General features: G+C 44.9%; 1 protein-coding gene across 6 annotated transcripts in view; it reads left to right on the forward strand.

The window, feature by feature from the left end:
* Window positions 1-556: 556 nt before the first annotated feature.
* Per3 (period circadian regulator 3) overlaps window positions 557-14,218 on the forward strand; it is a 48,482-nt gene continuing 34,820 nt past the window's right edge. For 3 of the 6 annotated variants that reach the window (XM_078025185.1, XM_078025186.1, XM_078025187.1), the window contains exons 1-7: window positions 558-1,138; window positions 1,785-1,927; window positions 2,698-2,813; window positions 4,604-4,805; window positions 8,077-8,125; window positions 11,857-11,999; window positions 13,650-13,728. In XM_078025185.1, the coding sequence (XP_077881311.1) occupies window positions 1,014-1,138; window positions 1,785-1,927; window positions 2,698-2,813; window positions 4,604-4,805; window positions 8,077-8,125; window positions 11,857-11,999; window positions 13,650-13,728 (857 nt within the window). In that variant the 5' untranslated portion in view covers window positions 558-1,013. Of the gene's footprint in view, window positions 1,139-1,784; window positions 1,928-2,697; window positions 2,814-4,603; window positions 4,806-8,076; window positions 8,126-11,856; window positions 12,000-13,649; window positions 13,729-14,218 lie in introns of those variants that run through there. The other 3 variants (XM_078025189.1, XM_078025188.1, XM_040287873.2) reach the window with 2 other exon arrangements.

Here is a 14,218-nt window from a genome sequence, read left to right on the forward strand (position 1 = left end):
GCAATATTAGGAAGGACGAAAACAATGGGAACTAAGAAGACAGGAGAGTACCGCACCGTCCCAAGGCCTCCCGGAAACCCTTCCCGCAGTTAAAGTCACCTGTCTACCGGCGAGCGCCACTCAGGACCCTCGCCCCCGCCTGCAGCTAGGGCGGAGGCCGCGCCGGACCCGCCTACCCCTCCTGGTCCCGCCCCCTCGCGACTGGCAGCTCCAGTACCCTATCAATGCCGTGCCAGCTGCCACTGGCCCCGCCCGCCCCCAGGGAGCCCGGCGCGCGACTCCCGCGAGCTGGCCCGGGCCTTCCACGGGGCCACTCCACCCCCGCCCACCCGCCGGCCCGCCAGGATTGGCCGAGCGCTGCCCTTAACCGATGTGTTATGTAACGTGCTCTGGGGCTTCGCCCCGCCCACTCCCTGCGGTTATATAACCCAGACGTCCCAGCTCGGGCTCCGCCCCTGGGCCAATGGGGATCCGCGCACCCGGCCGCCGCGGCCAATCGCGCGCTGAGGGGGCGGGGTCCGGTCCCGTGGCGCGCGAGGGGCGCGGCGCGACAGTAGCCCGGCACGCGGCGGGCCTCGAGACCGCACGCTGCAGGCGGGCAGGGCTGGCGGGGCCGCGGTGGCGGCGAGCGCTCGGCCCCCGCGCCCCGGAACGTTGCGCCGTGGAGCTGCCCTCGGCCGGCGGGCTTTCTGGGTGCACGCCGGCTTCCAGCACGGCCCGGGGGGACAGTGGTTGCGGCGAGGACCCGGCAGAGGGCCGCGCAGGGGCTCGAGCTGCTCGTGCCGCTTGTCACCTCGTGTTCTCCCCGGGGCTGGACCTCCGCGAGGGAGAAGCGCGAACTTCTGTGAAATGCCGAGGAGGAAAGTGCCCCTGAGATGAGCGCGACCGGAGGTGGCGGGCTGTGGTGACTGGTCTTCCTGCAGCGCGGTGGCGGGGACCACGATGGGAGGTCCTTCTCTGCCGCCGACTGCAGCGTGAGAAGCCGGCGGCCGGCCGAGGGCTTTCGGCGCGCCATGGACCCCCGTGAAGGCCTGGGAGCGCCCCGCGGCGACGCTCGCGAGTCCAGGGGCGCGGGGCGCGGAGGGACGCGGGGCCCCGGGGGCCGGCGGCAGGGAAGGCGCGCCGAGAGCGGCCCCAGGTGACGCCCCGCCCTGCGCACCCCGGCCGTCTGCTGTCCCTCTGGGGCAGGGACTGGGAGAGCAGGACTCGGCCCTTTTGATCTTGAGTTCTTAACCCCGGGAGAAAGAGCGGAGAGAGATCAGGGCGAAGGGATCTGGGTCCCGCAGACGGGGACTAGAGTACAGCGGAGCTACAGAGTGGCCGAGAGGTCCCCTGAGGTCGGGCCAGGTGGGAAGTAGGAGTGGAGAGTGACGTCTTCTGTCTCTTTGCCCGCAATCCCAGCATCTCGGGAAGTTGAGGCAGGATGGCGAGTTTGAGGCCAGCCCTGGAACTCAGACCCTGTCTCGGAGAGGACTGGGTATGTGCTCCAGGGCGAAGCGCGCCTGGGTTCATCCCCAGTGCCAAAAGGAAAAGGAAAAAAAAAGCATAAACAAATGAAAGAGTCGATGTGCACAGTGACCCTGGAAAGTAATTTGTTGTCCCTTTATGTGCAACATTGTTACTTCTCATTTTTTTTAATATCTATCTTTTTAGTTGTAGTTGGACACGACATCTTTATTTTTATGTGGTGCTGAGGATCGAGCCCAGGGCCTCGCACGTGCTAGGCGAACGCTCTACCGCTGAGCCACAACCCCAGCCCCTATTTCTCATTTTTTGTCTTCCAGGGAACAAGATCGAAACAGAGTTTCAGAAGAACTTCTAATGGTTGTCCAAGAAATGAAAAAATACTTCCCAGCCGAGAGACGCAGTAAACCAAGCACCCTGGACGCCCTCAACTATGCCCTTCGCTGCGTGCGCAGTGTGCAAGGTAAACAGCTGCGGACGATGTGCAGGCGCAGGTGCACCTTGGCGGTGAACAGGGGTCTTAGCTTTCTGTGTAAGATGTCTTGAGCACATCTAAGACTGATTTCATTTGTCTTAATTTTTCAAATTTGAAAGACCAGGAGAACTTATTTGGCTAACGGTTTAGTAGTTATGCAATACTTGGCTGATCTGTTGCAAGAGAGAATTTAGGATAAGTACATTTTGAAAACTAACTTTTTAAACATTGTCTCCTGTGAGGGTCACATGAGAAAACACATTTGACTAAATACAATTTACCCTTTCCTGTCCTACCCATGCTTTGAAAATGCAGTCATGATAGCTAAGAATTTGCCAAATTAAAAACGAACAATTTGAAACACCTTTTCCTTTTTCTTTCTGATTTTTCTCCTCAGGGGATTTCATACAATCATATTCTCTTCAGCCCAAAACTCTGTGCTTCATCTATAACCTGTAGCTTCAGAATGCTGAAGTAATGTTCCCACCATAAAAATTGCCTGTGTCTGAAGCTTTTTAAACTTGTTTTAGTATATTAAATGTATCTTGCTTCTTATGACCTAGAACAGGCAGAGTCATAAAATTCACAATTGTAAGTTTGCATAATTGTCAGTATTTTAGATATAAGCAGAAAGTGACTTGATTTGAGGGAAATGCTCTTAAGCTGTTCTTTTCCTAATAAGCCTGCTTAGTAATGCTAAATGTGAATTCCTGAAGATACCATTGTCACTGGACTGTTTATTTCCCTGTGTTTCTTAGCAAACAGTGAATTTTTCCAGATTCACAATCTAAACGGAGCACCTGAGAGGGAAGTGACTGTGTACAGTCTGAAGGAGCTGGCCACTGTTGCTTCTGAACTCACTTCTAAGAACACAGTAAGAATTTATGAATGTTCCCATGTCAACCTGGGTGACTTCTCCTAAGGAGCTTCTGTAGTTGTATATTTTTAAAAATATTGAGTGAAATTTTCAGGAACCACGGTTTGAGGTAAACAGAGGAGAAACTGCTCAAAAGGCATGTGTAGCTTCTCTTGCCAGAGAACATCCAGAAACCGAAGCAGTGTGTTGTGTATTGGGCAATAGTTTCATTTGTTCACCAGCTGCTTCTATCCCCTTAGCATGCCTGAATTTTCTTAAATTAAGAGGAAAAATGGAAGCTAATCCAAAATAAGGGCGAGGGGTGTTAAAAAAAGGAGAATAGAAGAAATTAGTGGAGTAGACAAAGGGGAATGAAGTGATGGCACAGGGAAGGGGTAGGGAAAGACAGTGGAATGAATCTGACCTAACTTTCCTAGGTACAAATATGAACATACCACCATCATGTACATCCATAAGACACTAACTTAAAAAAACAAACAAACAAAAAAAAAACCGCCAGATGCTGTGGCACACGCCTGTAATACCAACAACTTAGGAAACTGAGGCAGGAGGATGGCGAGTTCAAAGCCAGCCTCAGCAATGGTGAGGCCCTAAGCAACTCAGTGAGACTGTCTCTAAATACAATACAAAAAAGGGCTGGGGATGTAGCCCAGTGGTCAAGTGCTCCTGAGTTCAATCCCCAGTACAAAAAAAAAAAACCAAAAAAGCCCTATACAAATAACAGATCAGTAAAGGGGAGGGAAGAGAGGAGGGGAAAGGGGAAGTACTAGGGAATGAATTAGAACAAATTATATTCCAGGTTTTTATAATTATGTCAAAATGAATCCTGTAGACTACAAAGAACCAATGAAAAAAGTTATACAGAGAGAACGCTTTTTAAAAAAGGAAAAATAATAATGCTGCAGAGTAACTTCCTACATTTTATTCTCATCTCCAGATTATTAATTTCTATTTGTATCATTCTTAGGTTCAATAACTACTTTAGGTTATTACCATTGGGTTTTATAGAACAGATGAGATGAGATGCTCTCATTTTTTGTGAAATTTTGGAAGATAATTTTTTTTGTCTTGTTGACAGGGAAATAGGCCTCACATTTTGTTGATAGAGTGATGACTTAATTTTATATTTAGACTTCAACATACTTGTAACAACGATTTTGTAACATTGTAAAATAAGCTCATATAAAAATATTAAAAAGCTACTTTTTTGTAATAGAGCTTATTTTACCAACTAGTATGTGCATAATACTGTAGCAGGATATGTGAAGCTTTAAAAAAAAAGTTTAAGAAAACATTTCCCTCTAAGATCTTTAAAATAAAGCTAAAGAGGAAAACATGCTACTACAAATGGTGGCTGATCATAAACAAATCCTGTTTGTGTCTCATGGATAATCAGAGCAGTGGTGCTGGGCGAGGCGTCTTCAGGGATACTTCCTGGGGGAGGCACAGAACTTGCTGGGAAGGCAGCAGGTTCCCTGGGTGTGAGGCACGGTTTCTGAAGAAGGACTCGGAAGCTTTTGTGCCACATGTATTTTGAGTCTGTGTAGAAGGAGCCAGTGTATTTTTTGGCATAGAAATCAAACCTTCAGCAGGTGAATTGCAGATTTTGTGATATTTTCTAAGAGGAATGCTGAAAGAAACTATTTTTGGAATTTTCTTGCCTTTTCAGGATTTGTATGTGTTTTAGGTTATTGATTATAGTAGAAATCTAGAAGAAACTCTCCTTTCTGGGGGTATTTCCCATAAGTATCGTAACATTTGCGTTTGTCTTAAATGGTTTCTCATAGGATACCTTTGTGGCCGTGTTTTCGTTTCTTTCTGGAAGGTTAGTGCACATATCTGAGCAGGCTGCTTTGATCCTGAATTGTAAGAAAGATTTCTTGAAGTCCTGTCACTTTGTTGACCTGCTTGCCCCTCAAGACGTGAGGGTGTTCTACACACACACCGCCCGAGCTCAGCTTCCTTTCTGGAGCAGCTGGAGCCAAAGAGGTAATGGGACCAATGCTGGGATGTGTATCATGCCCCAGGATCAGTTTCATTTTTACAAAAATAGTGCAGAAATTAATGCATTACTTAGAATATGTGAACTATATAGTTTGTCTTATTTCTTTTCTTAAAATGTCAAAATATGATGAAACAGCTTTTGAGGGGTGGGGCACACATCGGGAATTGAACTCGGGGACACTCAACCACTGAGCACATCGCCAGCCCTGTTTTCTTTAGAAACAGGGTCTACACTGAGTTGTCTAGTGTTTTGCTTTTTGCTGAGGCTGGCTTTGAACTTGCGATCCTCTTGTCTCAGCCTCCTGAGCCACTGAGATTACAAGCTGAAACAGCATTTTAAATGTTTCTAATAACACAAAGACCCAAGAAGTTGGTTTTCATTTAGTCAAGTTAGATTCATAAATTATATATTAAAATATGATTTGATTACCAGCATATTCTACAACAGTTTAGTTGCTACAAAACCTGTTTCCTTTAATAAAATTAAATATTTTTCCTCTATGTTGATTTCATGATTTTCTTATATAATCGATTTTACTTTAGAGATAAAACTGATAGCTCCCTTTTCCAGTTTTTCTTGCTTCCTCCTAAAAGTTTATGAATCTCATTACTTTCTTTTTTGGAATGCTTGTCTATCTGAACCAGGGATGTGTAGTCAGTTTTCCTTGTGACATTCGATCCTGTGTGATCTTTAAATAATTCCTTTATTTTAAATCACTCTTTATAATATTTATTTCATATTTTTTGTGAAGTGTCTCAAAGAGCTTACTGTCTGATTCCAAACCCTTTAATTATTAAAAAAAATTAAATTTTAAAAATTGTGATTAAAAAATGTGTAGCAGCTAGGTGTGATGGTGTATGCCTATAATTCTAGCTGCTTGGGAGGCTGACACAGGCGAGTTAAACACCAGCTTTAGCAACTTAGGCGCTAAGTTACTTAGCAAGACCGTGTCTCTAAATAAATTTTTTTTTTTTTTTAAAAAAGAGCTGGGGATGTGGTTCAGTGGCTAAGTGTCCCTGGGTTCAAGGTTCAATCCCTAGTACCAAAAAGAAAATAGAAAGAAAAAAAAAACCAACAAAACTATAGCATTAAATTTGCCTTCTTAAATCATTTTTAAGTGTATAGACCAGTAATGTGAAGTATATTTGCACTGTTGTGAAACAGAACTATTTCATCTTTGCCAGGTTAATATATATCTTTTCTGATTTTTTTTAATCCAGTTCTTGGCCCAATGAGGAAAGGCTTTGCTTTTTTTTCTAGTTGTCACCTTTCTGCCATTTTTTTTTTTTTAAGTTGGACACTATGCTTTTATTTTATTTTATTTTTATGTGGTGCTGAGGATCGAACTCAGGGCCTTGCACACGCTAGAGTGCTCTACCGCTGAGCCTCAGCCTCAGCCCTTCTGCCATCTTTTTTGAATATTTCTTCATAAGCTCTAGAAAACATGCCTAGCAGTCTTGCCTCCTAGCTCCATCATTTATCCTTTTTGCATCTTTCAAAAGCATTGATTGCCTTTCTCTTCCTCATTCCTAAATACACATTTTCATCTCTAAATATCCATGTTTGTTTCTTTCCCCGTATTAGTAATTTTTTTCATAAACATCTATTCAGCAGTCACTGTGGACCAGGGACAATTCTAGATGCTGGGGTCCAGCCTAGGAGCAGGACAGACACTCCAGAGTATTCTCTAGCTCCTGCACATTTTCCCTTCAGCACTGACGTGTGGTCCCTGTCCTCTTTTCAGCCTGATCATCTTTGTTGATTGAGACACGCTCCTTCCATGTAAAAACAGTGTCTCCTGCAATTTTTGTCTTTGGTACCTCAAATTGACTTGTGCCCTCATGATCTGATGCACATTATATTTCTTCCTGTGAATCTCAAGGATTCAAGCTCATACTGAGAGCAGTTGCTGAGCCCTACAACTGGATGGGCCTATGTTACCACCTTCAGAACATAAGAGGACATAGGAAGTGATGTAGCCAGCTGTGGGCAGCCTTTGGTCTTGCATCAGAACATGTTTCTTCTTAAAACTGGTTCTGTATACCTCTCAGAAGGATCTGATTGCTATTTACTGCGAACATACTTCAGAAACAAGAATTCACACTTGTAGCCTGGGTGCATAATGCTTCATGGGCTCTGCCAAATGAGATCGCATATTCTGGCTCCCAGGGTTCTGGGACTTGAGGTGAACACAGTTGGGTTCGGGAGCCTCGTGCAGTGTGTGACTGGTGAGCAAATTCACATCACAGCAGAGGCTGATCCCCTATTATCCTACAGTCCTCTCCGTGGAAGCAGAAATCAGCCTGATTCAGTATTTTGGTTCTTTAGGGTTGTCACCATTTATGCTACCATCAGTTGTTTTATTTTGTTGGTTTTGTTTTTTAACTTATCAAAGCTTTCCATGTTTTACTGCAGTGCACAAATGCCCAAAAAATATTTTTAGGGAGTTCTACCAGAGGAAATACAAATAGCAAACATTTGGGTAAAGGTTCAACCCCCTCATTTGACCCTAAGATAAGCAAATTTATTTCTAAATTGTCACCTTGTAAGTTAGTAGTCACTAAATTGACACTGTTGGCATGAAGATCATGAGAAAGTATTATTGAGAGAGAGCATTAGTGACACTAAATCCGTATAGTCTCTAGAAATTAATTTCAGAATACATGAGATGGCGCTGGGATTGTAGCTCAGTGGTAGAACACTTGCCTAGCATTTGTGAGGCACTGAGTTCAATCCACAGCCCCACATAAAAATAAATAAATAAAATAAAGGTATTGTGTCCATCTACAACTAAAAAAATATGTATTTTTTTAAAAAGAGTATCTGAGAGTTGTAAAATGAACACAACTTTCAGAAACTTATCCGAGGAAAGAATTTAAAGTGAAGGGGAAAAAGTCAAAGAAATGTATATTTCATAGAGCTAAATGCTGAAACTGTTCTAAATTTCCAAGTATTGAGAACTATCCAGACTATTACCACCAAAATAATGGTGTCAAAGGACGACTGTGGTGGCATTTGAAGTAGCGAATGTGGGCAGGCATGCAGCAGTCACTAAGTCAGTTGCCCCCACTTGTCTGCTGGAGGGTTGCTGGGATAATACAAGGCCCTTCAGCCCAGGGAAAAGAGTCCTCTCAGTCAAAAGCTCATCTCTTTTTAAAAATAATCCTCAGTTGTTGGCTGGCAGTAATGGGAGACTGCTCGTATGAGGAGTGTGGCCCTTGGGACGAGAAACTGACGCTTTATCTCTGTTTCTAGCATCACAGTACGAATGTGCTCCAGTGAAGCCCTTCTTCTGCAGGATCCGGTAAGTGGACAGGCTGGGGAGGCCAGAATGCACCTGATGCTCTGGTTTGTATTTAGCACTTATTCTGGTTCTTTTATATTCAGCCGGATTCTGTTGTAGATTAAAAAAAAAAAAAAGATGTGGTTGCCATGAGGAATTTGCATTTGTATTAAAAAGAGACATGCTCGGGAATAAACAAGACAGTAATGCAGTGGGCAAAGTCAGAAAGCTAACTATCTACCCCAGTGGCATGTGGGGGTCAGTGGGTAGGAAGAACATTTTTTGTTTTTTAAACATTTATTTTTCAGTTGTAGTTGGACACAGTACCTTTATTATATTTATTTATTTATTCTTATGTGGTGCTGAGGATCGAACCCAGAGCCTCACACCTGCTAGGTGAGCGCTCCTCTGCTGAGCCACAACCCCAGCCACACGTTTTGAAATGACCATTATTTAGTGCACTTTTGGGTCTGCTTTTTATCTTTTAGTCACATTTAAAAATTTTTTCCCTACTCAGCTATACTTGAATTTTTAAATTTTTGAAGTTTTTTCTCCATCCCCCTCCCCCATGGGGCTAGAGATTGAACCTAGGGACACTCTACCATTGATACATCCTCACCCCTTTTTATTTTTTATTTTGAGATAGGAGCTCACTAAGTTGCAGAGGCTGGCCTCAAACTTAACAATTCTCCTGTCTCAGCCTCCTAAGTCTCTGCTGCACCACTGTACCCCACTTAAATAGCTTTAAGAAAGCAAGGTATTTATACTTGTGAGAAGGATTTAAAAGATCCAGAGATGGTAAACTAGAAGAAAATAGACCATAATATTAATGGTAGTTTATTTCTTACAGAGTTTACTTTCATAATAAAAAGGGAAAATATTTTAAGATGGCATCGTGATTAAAGTTATAACTGCTGTAGATAGTTAGAGAGAAACCCATGTAATTGGTTAATGATATCACTCATGGATTTGGGGGCCTGCACTGGTAGGATCTGAATGCAAGGAGGGGTGAGCCAAGGAAGGGCAAGCAGGGAGGCCTATGCTGCTGCCCACCAACAGCCCAGGTCCCCAGGAAATACCCTGTGGGTTCATCAGCTTGATAACTGTGTTTAGGTTCAACTTCTGAGCAGGCATGATTATAGTACTGGGGTCAAAACGCTTGCCCGTGTATACTTGAGTTCTTGTGTACTTGAGTTCTGTAGTGGGGACCAATAACATGTAAACGTGTGTGTCCCCTGGCAATAAATTCTTTGTAGAGACTAACTCGGTAGAAGGGAGTTCTGGGAAGTGAAGAGATTGCCCTTTTATTTCAGGCTTCCTTGGTCCATTTTCTGTTGCTATTTAGAGTACCTGAGGCAGGAAAATTTATAAAGGAGAAAGGTTTATTTGGGCCCAAGTTCTGAAGTCCAGAGCGTGGCACCAGCATCTGCTGGGCCTCTGGTAAGGGCCTCATGATGCAGGCAGGCTGGCATGTGCAAAGAGAAGGGGCCAGGGAACCAGATGGCAGATCAGCCCACTCTCACTGAAACTGCCTACTCCCACAGGAACGACACCGACCCTTCCTGGGGGTGGTCCCATGACCCTAAACCCCTTGAAGCCCTGCTACCTCTCAGTACCTTGCACTGGCAATTAGCACTTTGGCGGTGACAAGCCATACCCAGACGGTGGCAAGAGTAATCAAGGAACTCTCCTTTTAAGAAGCCTGATTGCAGCCAGAGACTGGAGGAGGTGAGGTAGTGAGCCATACAGGAATGGAGGGCCGGGAAGTGTCTGAGGAAGCTGCTCCTGGCAGAGGGTGCAGCCTGGCACCGCCTTGGCAGGGGGCGGGCAGCAGGGAAACTGCCTGGCTGCGGCCAAGGAAGGACCAAGATGCGGGGAGCAGCTTTTGAATAGAGTAAGTTTTGTTCAGGGTCATCACTTGTTTCAAAAACCTTTTACTTTGGGAGTTTTCTAACATAACAGAAAAGTAGAGAATCAATATGTAATCATCCAACTTTGATAACCTTAACCTGTGACCAGCGTACTATCACCAATTCCTCTGCTCCTCTTCCCCAAGTGATTTTGAAGTGAATCTCAGCTATCGTGTTATTTCCTCAAAGGTTTTTTCAGAATGCTTGTTCCCGTTCATCTTTGTGATGCTCAAATTGCCCTTTTCAGCAGTAGGAAACCCTTCAGGGTGGTTCCTCTGCCCTTGAGAGGGTGCCCGTGAGGTTTTCAGTGACCTCCATTCTTTCAGGCATGTGACGTCCCAGAGTTGCAGTCATTCATTTCCCTGGGAATCCCCAGTTCCTGTGGGAAGTGGCATGAAAGCTCTGGAGACTGGCTCTGGCTAGTAGGCATGGCTGCTACAGGGTTTTCACTGCTCCAGGAATTTCAGTGCACAGAGCCAGGCAGCTTTGGGTTTTTGAAAGGAAGTGTAATTTATATTACCCAGGGTTGTGTTGGCTGCTGTGTTGGCAGTACTGTGAAGGGGCAGAGGCAGGGAGAGTGGTGGAAGGCTGCCTGTCCGTAGTGCCAGGCCAGCAGGCAGTGCGCAGCAGCCTTCGGGTGGGATTATCACCAGGATTTACGAAAGGATTCAGTTTGGGGTGTGAGGTGAAAAGGGGGCAAGGATGACAGCAGGGTTTTTCAGCTGGAGTTACTTACTGAGGTGGAGGAAGTTGTAGGAGAAGCAGCTTCCTGGAGAGAGGCAGGAAGGCAAGTTAAGTTTGAGATCTGAGCTGAGACATGAGTCTAGTTCAAGGGAAGTGTCCAGCCAAGAGGTGGGTCCTAGGTCATCAGCATGTCAGTGGCATGAGAACCCTTGGGCTGAGGAGCCTGGGAAGCCCATCATGGAACGGAGGGAAGAGTAGGAGGGAATCCAGGAACCCCTGTGTGGCCACCTGCTGCAGGGCAGGAGGAGGAGGAGCAGGAGGAGGAGGAGGAGGAAGCGTCCTAGGAACAGGGAAGAGAGGGGAGAGCCAGTGGGGAGTGTGTGCTGGGCGCATGTCTGGCAGCACTGAGACCGGCTGGGGATTAGTGTCAGGACCGGGATGGTGTAGAGTAGAGGTGTGGTTAGCACAGTGGAGTGTGGGAGTCGGACCTCGGTCATATGGACTCTTAAGGGATGGTGGCACATCCTAGTGAAAATGTCCCCTGGGCAGCTGGGGTGAAATCCTTGTACTGGTCACTCAGAGCCAGACACCACCCCTAACCCAGATCTTCGTGAGAATCAGGAGGAGGCACATGCTCAGGGCTGGGGCAGGGGCTGGATTTCAGACCCGACTTCTCCTTTCCTCCTCAGGCAGGCATCTTAAAGGACTAGAGTGCCCGACTGTCTAGCTGAAGCTATGAGACTAAATTAGTTCTTGGAAAGAGGAAATGGCAAGGGACAACTGAGAGTTGGCTTTGGGACATGACCACAGAGAACCAGTTCTCTGTTTGGTGGCACTTGAGGTAGACCCATAAGATAGGCTTCCTTACGTCAGAAGCAGAAGAGTCAGCCTGGGCATCTGGGGCACAGAGGTCAGGAGAAAATCATGCAATGTCTGTTCTGCTATTACACTCATGGTGATATAAGCAGTTCTCCATATTCAATGAACAATGGACAAGTAGTATTGCCTGGATATTGAAATTTCAAACTAACCTTGCCCTGCTATGGAAAACAAGCTGTTTAAACAATCTTAGATTTGATCATGTTTGTCTGGGAATTCCCCATGGGGCCATTCCCAGAGGGCACCAGGGCCAGCACTAACCACCTTCCATCTCTTCAGTGGAGGTGGAGGCAGAGAGCACGAGAAGCATTACTCCCCGTTCCGGATCATCCCCTATTTGGTTCATGTACATAGCTCTACCCAACCAGAATCAGAACCTTGCTGTCTAACGCTGGTTGAGAAGATTCACTCTGGTTATGAAGGTAAGTCAGGAGGACCTGCCTTTAGATGAGATGCAGAAATGCCAGCAATCAGATAGGAACACAGCGAAGCCTGTTCACTGCAGCCCTGGGGCAGAAAGATGCTTGTTTTTAAGAGTTGGGCTCCTAGACTCTGAGCATGCTGGTCAACTTTTAGTGACCTTGATTTCCAGAGCAGTCATCTTCACTGACAGCCTGGCCTCACAATCTTAGCCTGGGACTTCAGACAGATCCATGGTCCTCCAGTCCCTTCTCTGCTGGTGACCCATTCTGTAGGGCTTTTTGATTCTGTCTGTGTGGAATTTGAGCACTGAAACTGATGCATGGAGAGGCCATAGGAGTGAATGTATGTTTTTTGTTGTTGTTGTTGTTGTTGTTGTTGTTTTTGGTGGGGGGTTGTTGGGGATTGAATCCAGGGCCTTGTACTTGCGGGACAAGCACTCTACCAACTGAGCTATACCCCCAGCCCCTGGAATGTATGTTTTTAAAAAACTGTTTTGAAACTTGAGCAAGCAGAGCCATGTTTCTAAACTCACGTGCCAGTGCTCAGGCAGCTCTGGGTGCTGTGGCCGTCACTGCCATTCTGATGTAGCATGCTCGCCTGCACGAACTCACAAACCTGCAGAGCTGCGGTGACAGTAGGGTCAGCCCAAAACTTATTCACACATGAAAAATAAGACAGGATTCTAATAAAAATAAAAGTTCATTTTACACATTCATGCTTTTTTTAAAAAAATTTTTTTAGTTGTAGATGGACACAATACCTTCATTTTACTTGTTTATTTTTATGTGGTGCCAGGGATCGAACTTAGTGCCTCATGCATATAGGCAAGTGCTCTGCCCCTGAGCCACAACTCCAGCCCCATCATGCTTAAGAGGTACGAAACACTGCAGTTCGCTTGGCAGGCAACGCAGGAAGAACCCGGCTAGCAGGATGATGATGGAGTGGTGCATGTTTTAGTGTCTTCAGTGGTTTCAACTTCTGCCTCCATGTAAGGTTTCTTGCAAAAGAAATCGCACCTGAGAAAGTGTGGTGCTGTAGATGCTCAGATTGTTCCCTAGGATATCATCTCTTTGTTTTTTAAATCACATGTTGGAGCAAAACTGACTACTGATTTTTTTTTAATATTTATTTAGTTAGTTGTATTTGGACACAATATCTTTATTTGAAGATCAAACCCAGGGCCTCGGAATGTGCTAGGTGAGCCTCGGAATGTGCTAGGTGAGCACCCTACCACTGAGCCACACCCCAGCCTGACAGTACCGATTTTTATTATGCAAAGACCATCCATATACTAAGTAAATTTCATATACTTTTGTTGTTGAGTTGTCTGCAACCACTAACTAGCACTAAACTTTTTATTTACTTCTGCTTTAACCACTAGATTATTTGTGATGAAAACAGGCTATTGAGTGGGCACAGAATTTTTCTTCAAGTTATCCTTAGTGAATGTCACACTTGGTTTGATTAAGATGTAGTTAATGAAAATTCTTATCATTTGTCTGTTGCTTTGGCTGCTGGAAGGCCTGGGCCCTAAGGGAGATTTCCACTATTTCATATAGTGATGTTAGTTCCTTTTTAATATGTTAAGCAGTAGTTAAGTGGATTTAATTAGCCATTGCCTTTAAATGGGTCTTTCTGTTTTCTCCTAGCTCCTCGAATCCCAGTGGATAAAAGAATTTTTACCACAACACACACCCCAGGGTGTGTGTTTCTTGAAATAGATGAAAGGTAAGAATTTTTTAAACCTATAAGAAATTTGTTCCTGAAAATGTATTAAATATGAGAAAAAGTTTACATCAGGTTTGCATGCTCTTCTACATTGTGAAACTGCAGTCCATCTCTTTGCCTGCAAGATTGTTGTTAGTTAGGTTGGAATTTATTTGTGTTGTCTGATTTTTAACATAAACACTTGATATATTTCTAAAAGTGATTTACAAGAGACCATATTAGATTTCATGATGCTTTAGGTGGCCAGTCAGTCCTCCTTCGCAGAAGCACACAGTGAACCTGGGAGCCAGTTTACCAGTAATACCCATGATGTTGGACACTCAAACTGGACACTGGTCTCTCTGATCCCAGGCATTCCCAGTGGGCAAGTGTTCCTCAAATCAGTTTATGAAGTGGGGGAAAAGCTTTTTTTTTTTTTTTTTTTAAGAGAATTTATTTAAAGAATTTTTCTTTATTTTGAATTTAAGTCATTCCTTCTTTCTTTGAGGAG

The sequence above is a fragment of the Ictidomys tridecemlineatus genome, chromosome 11, assembly GCF_052094955.1.
Source record: "Ictidomys tridecemlineatus isolate mIctTri1 chromosome 11, mIctTri1.hap1, whole genome shotgun sequence".
NCBI classification, from domain to species: domain Eukaryota; kingdom Metazoa; phylum Chordata; class Mammalia; order Rodentia; family Sciuridae; genus Ictidomys; species Ictidomys tridecemlineatus.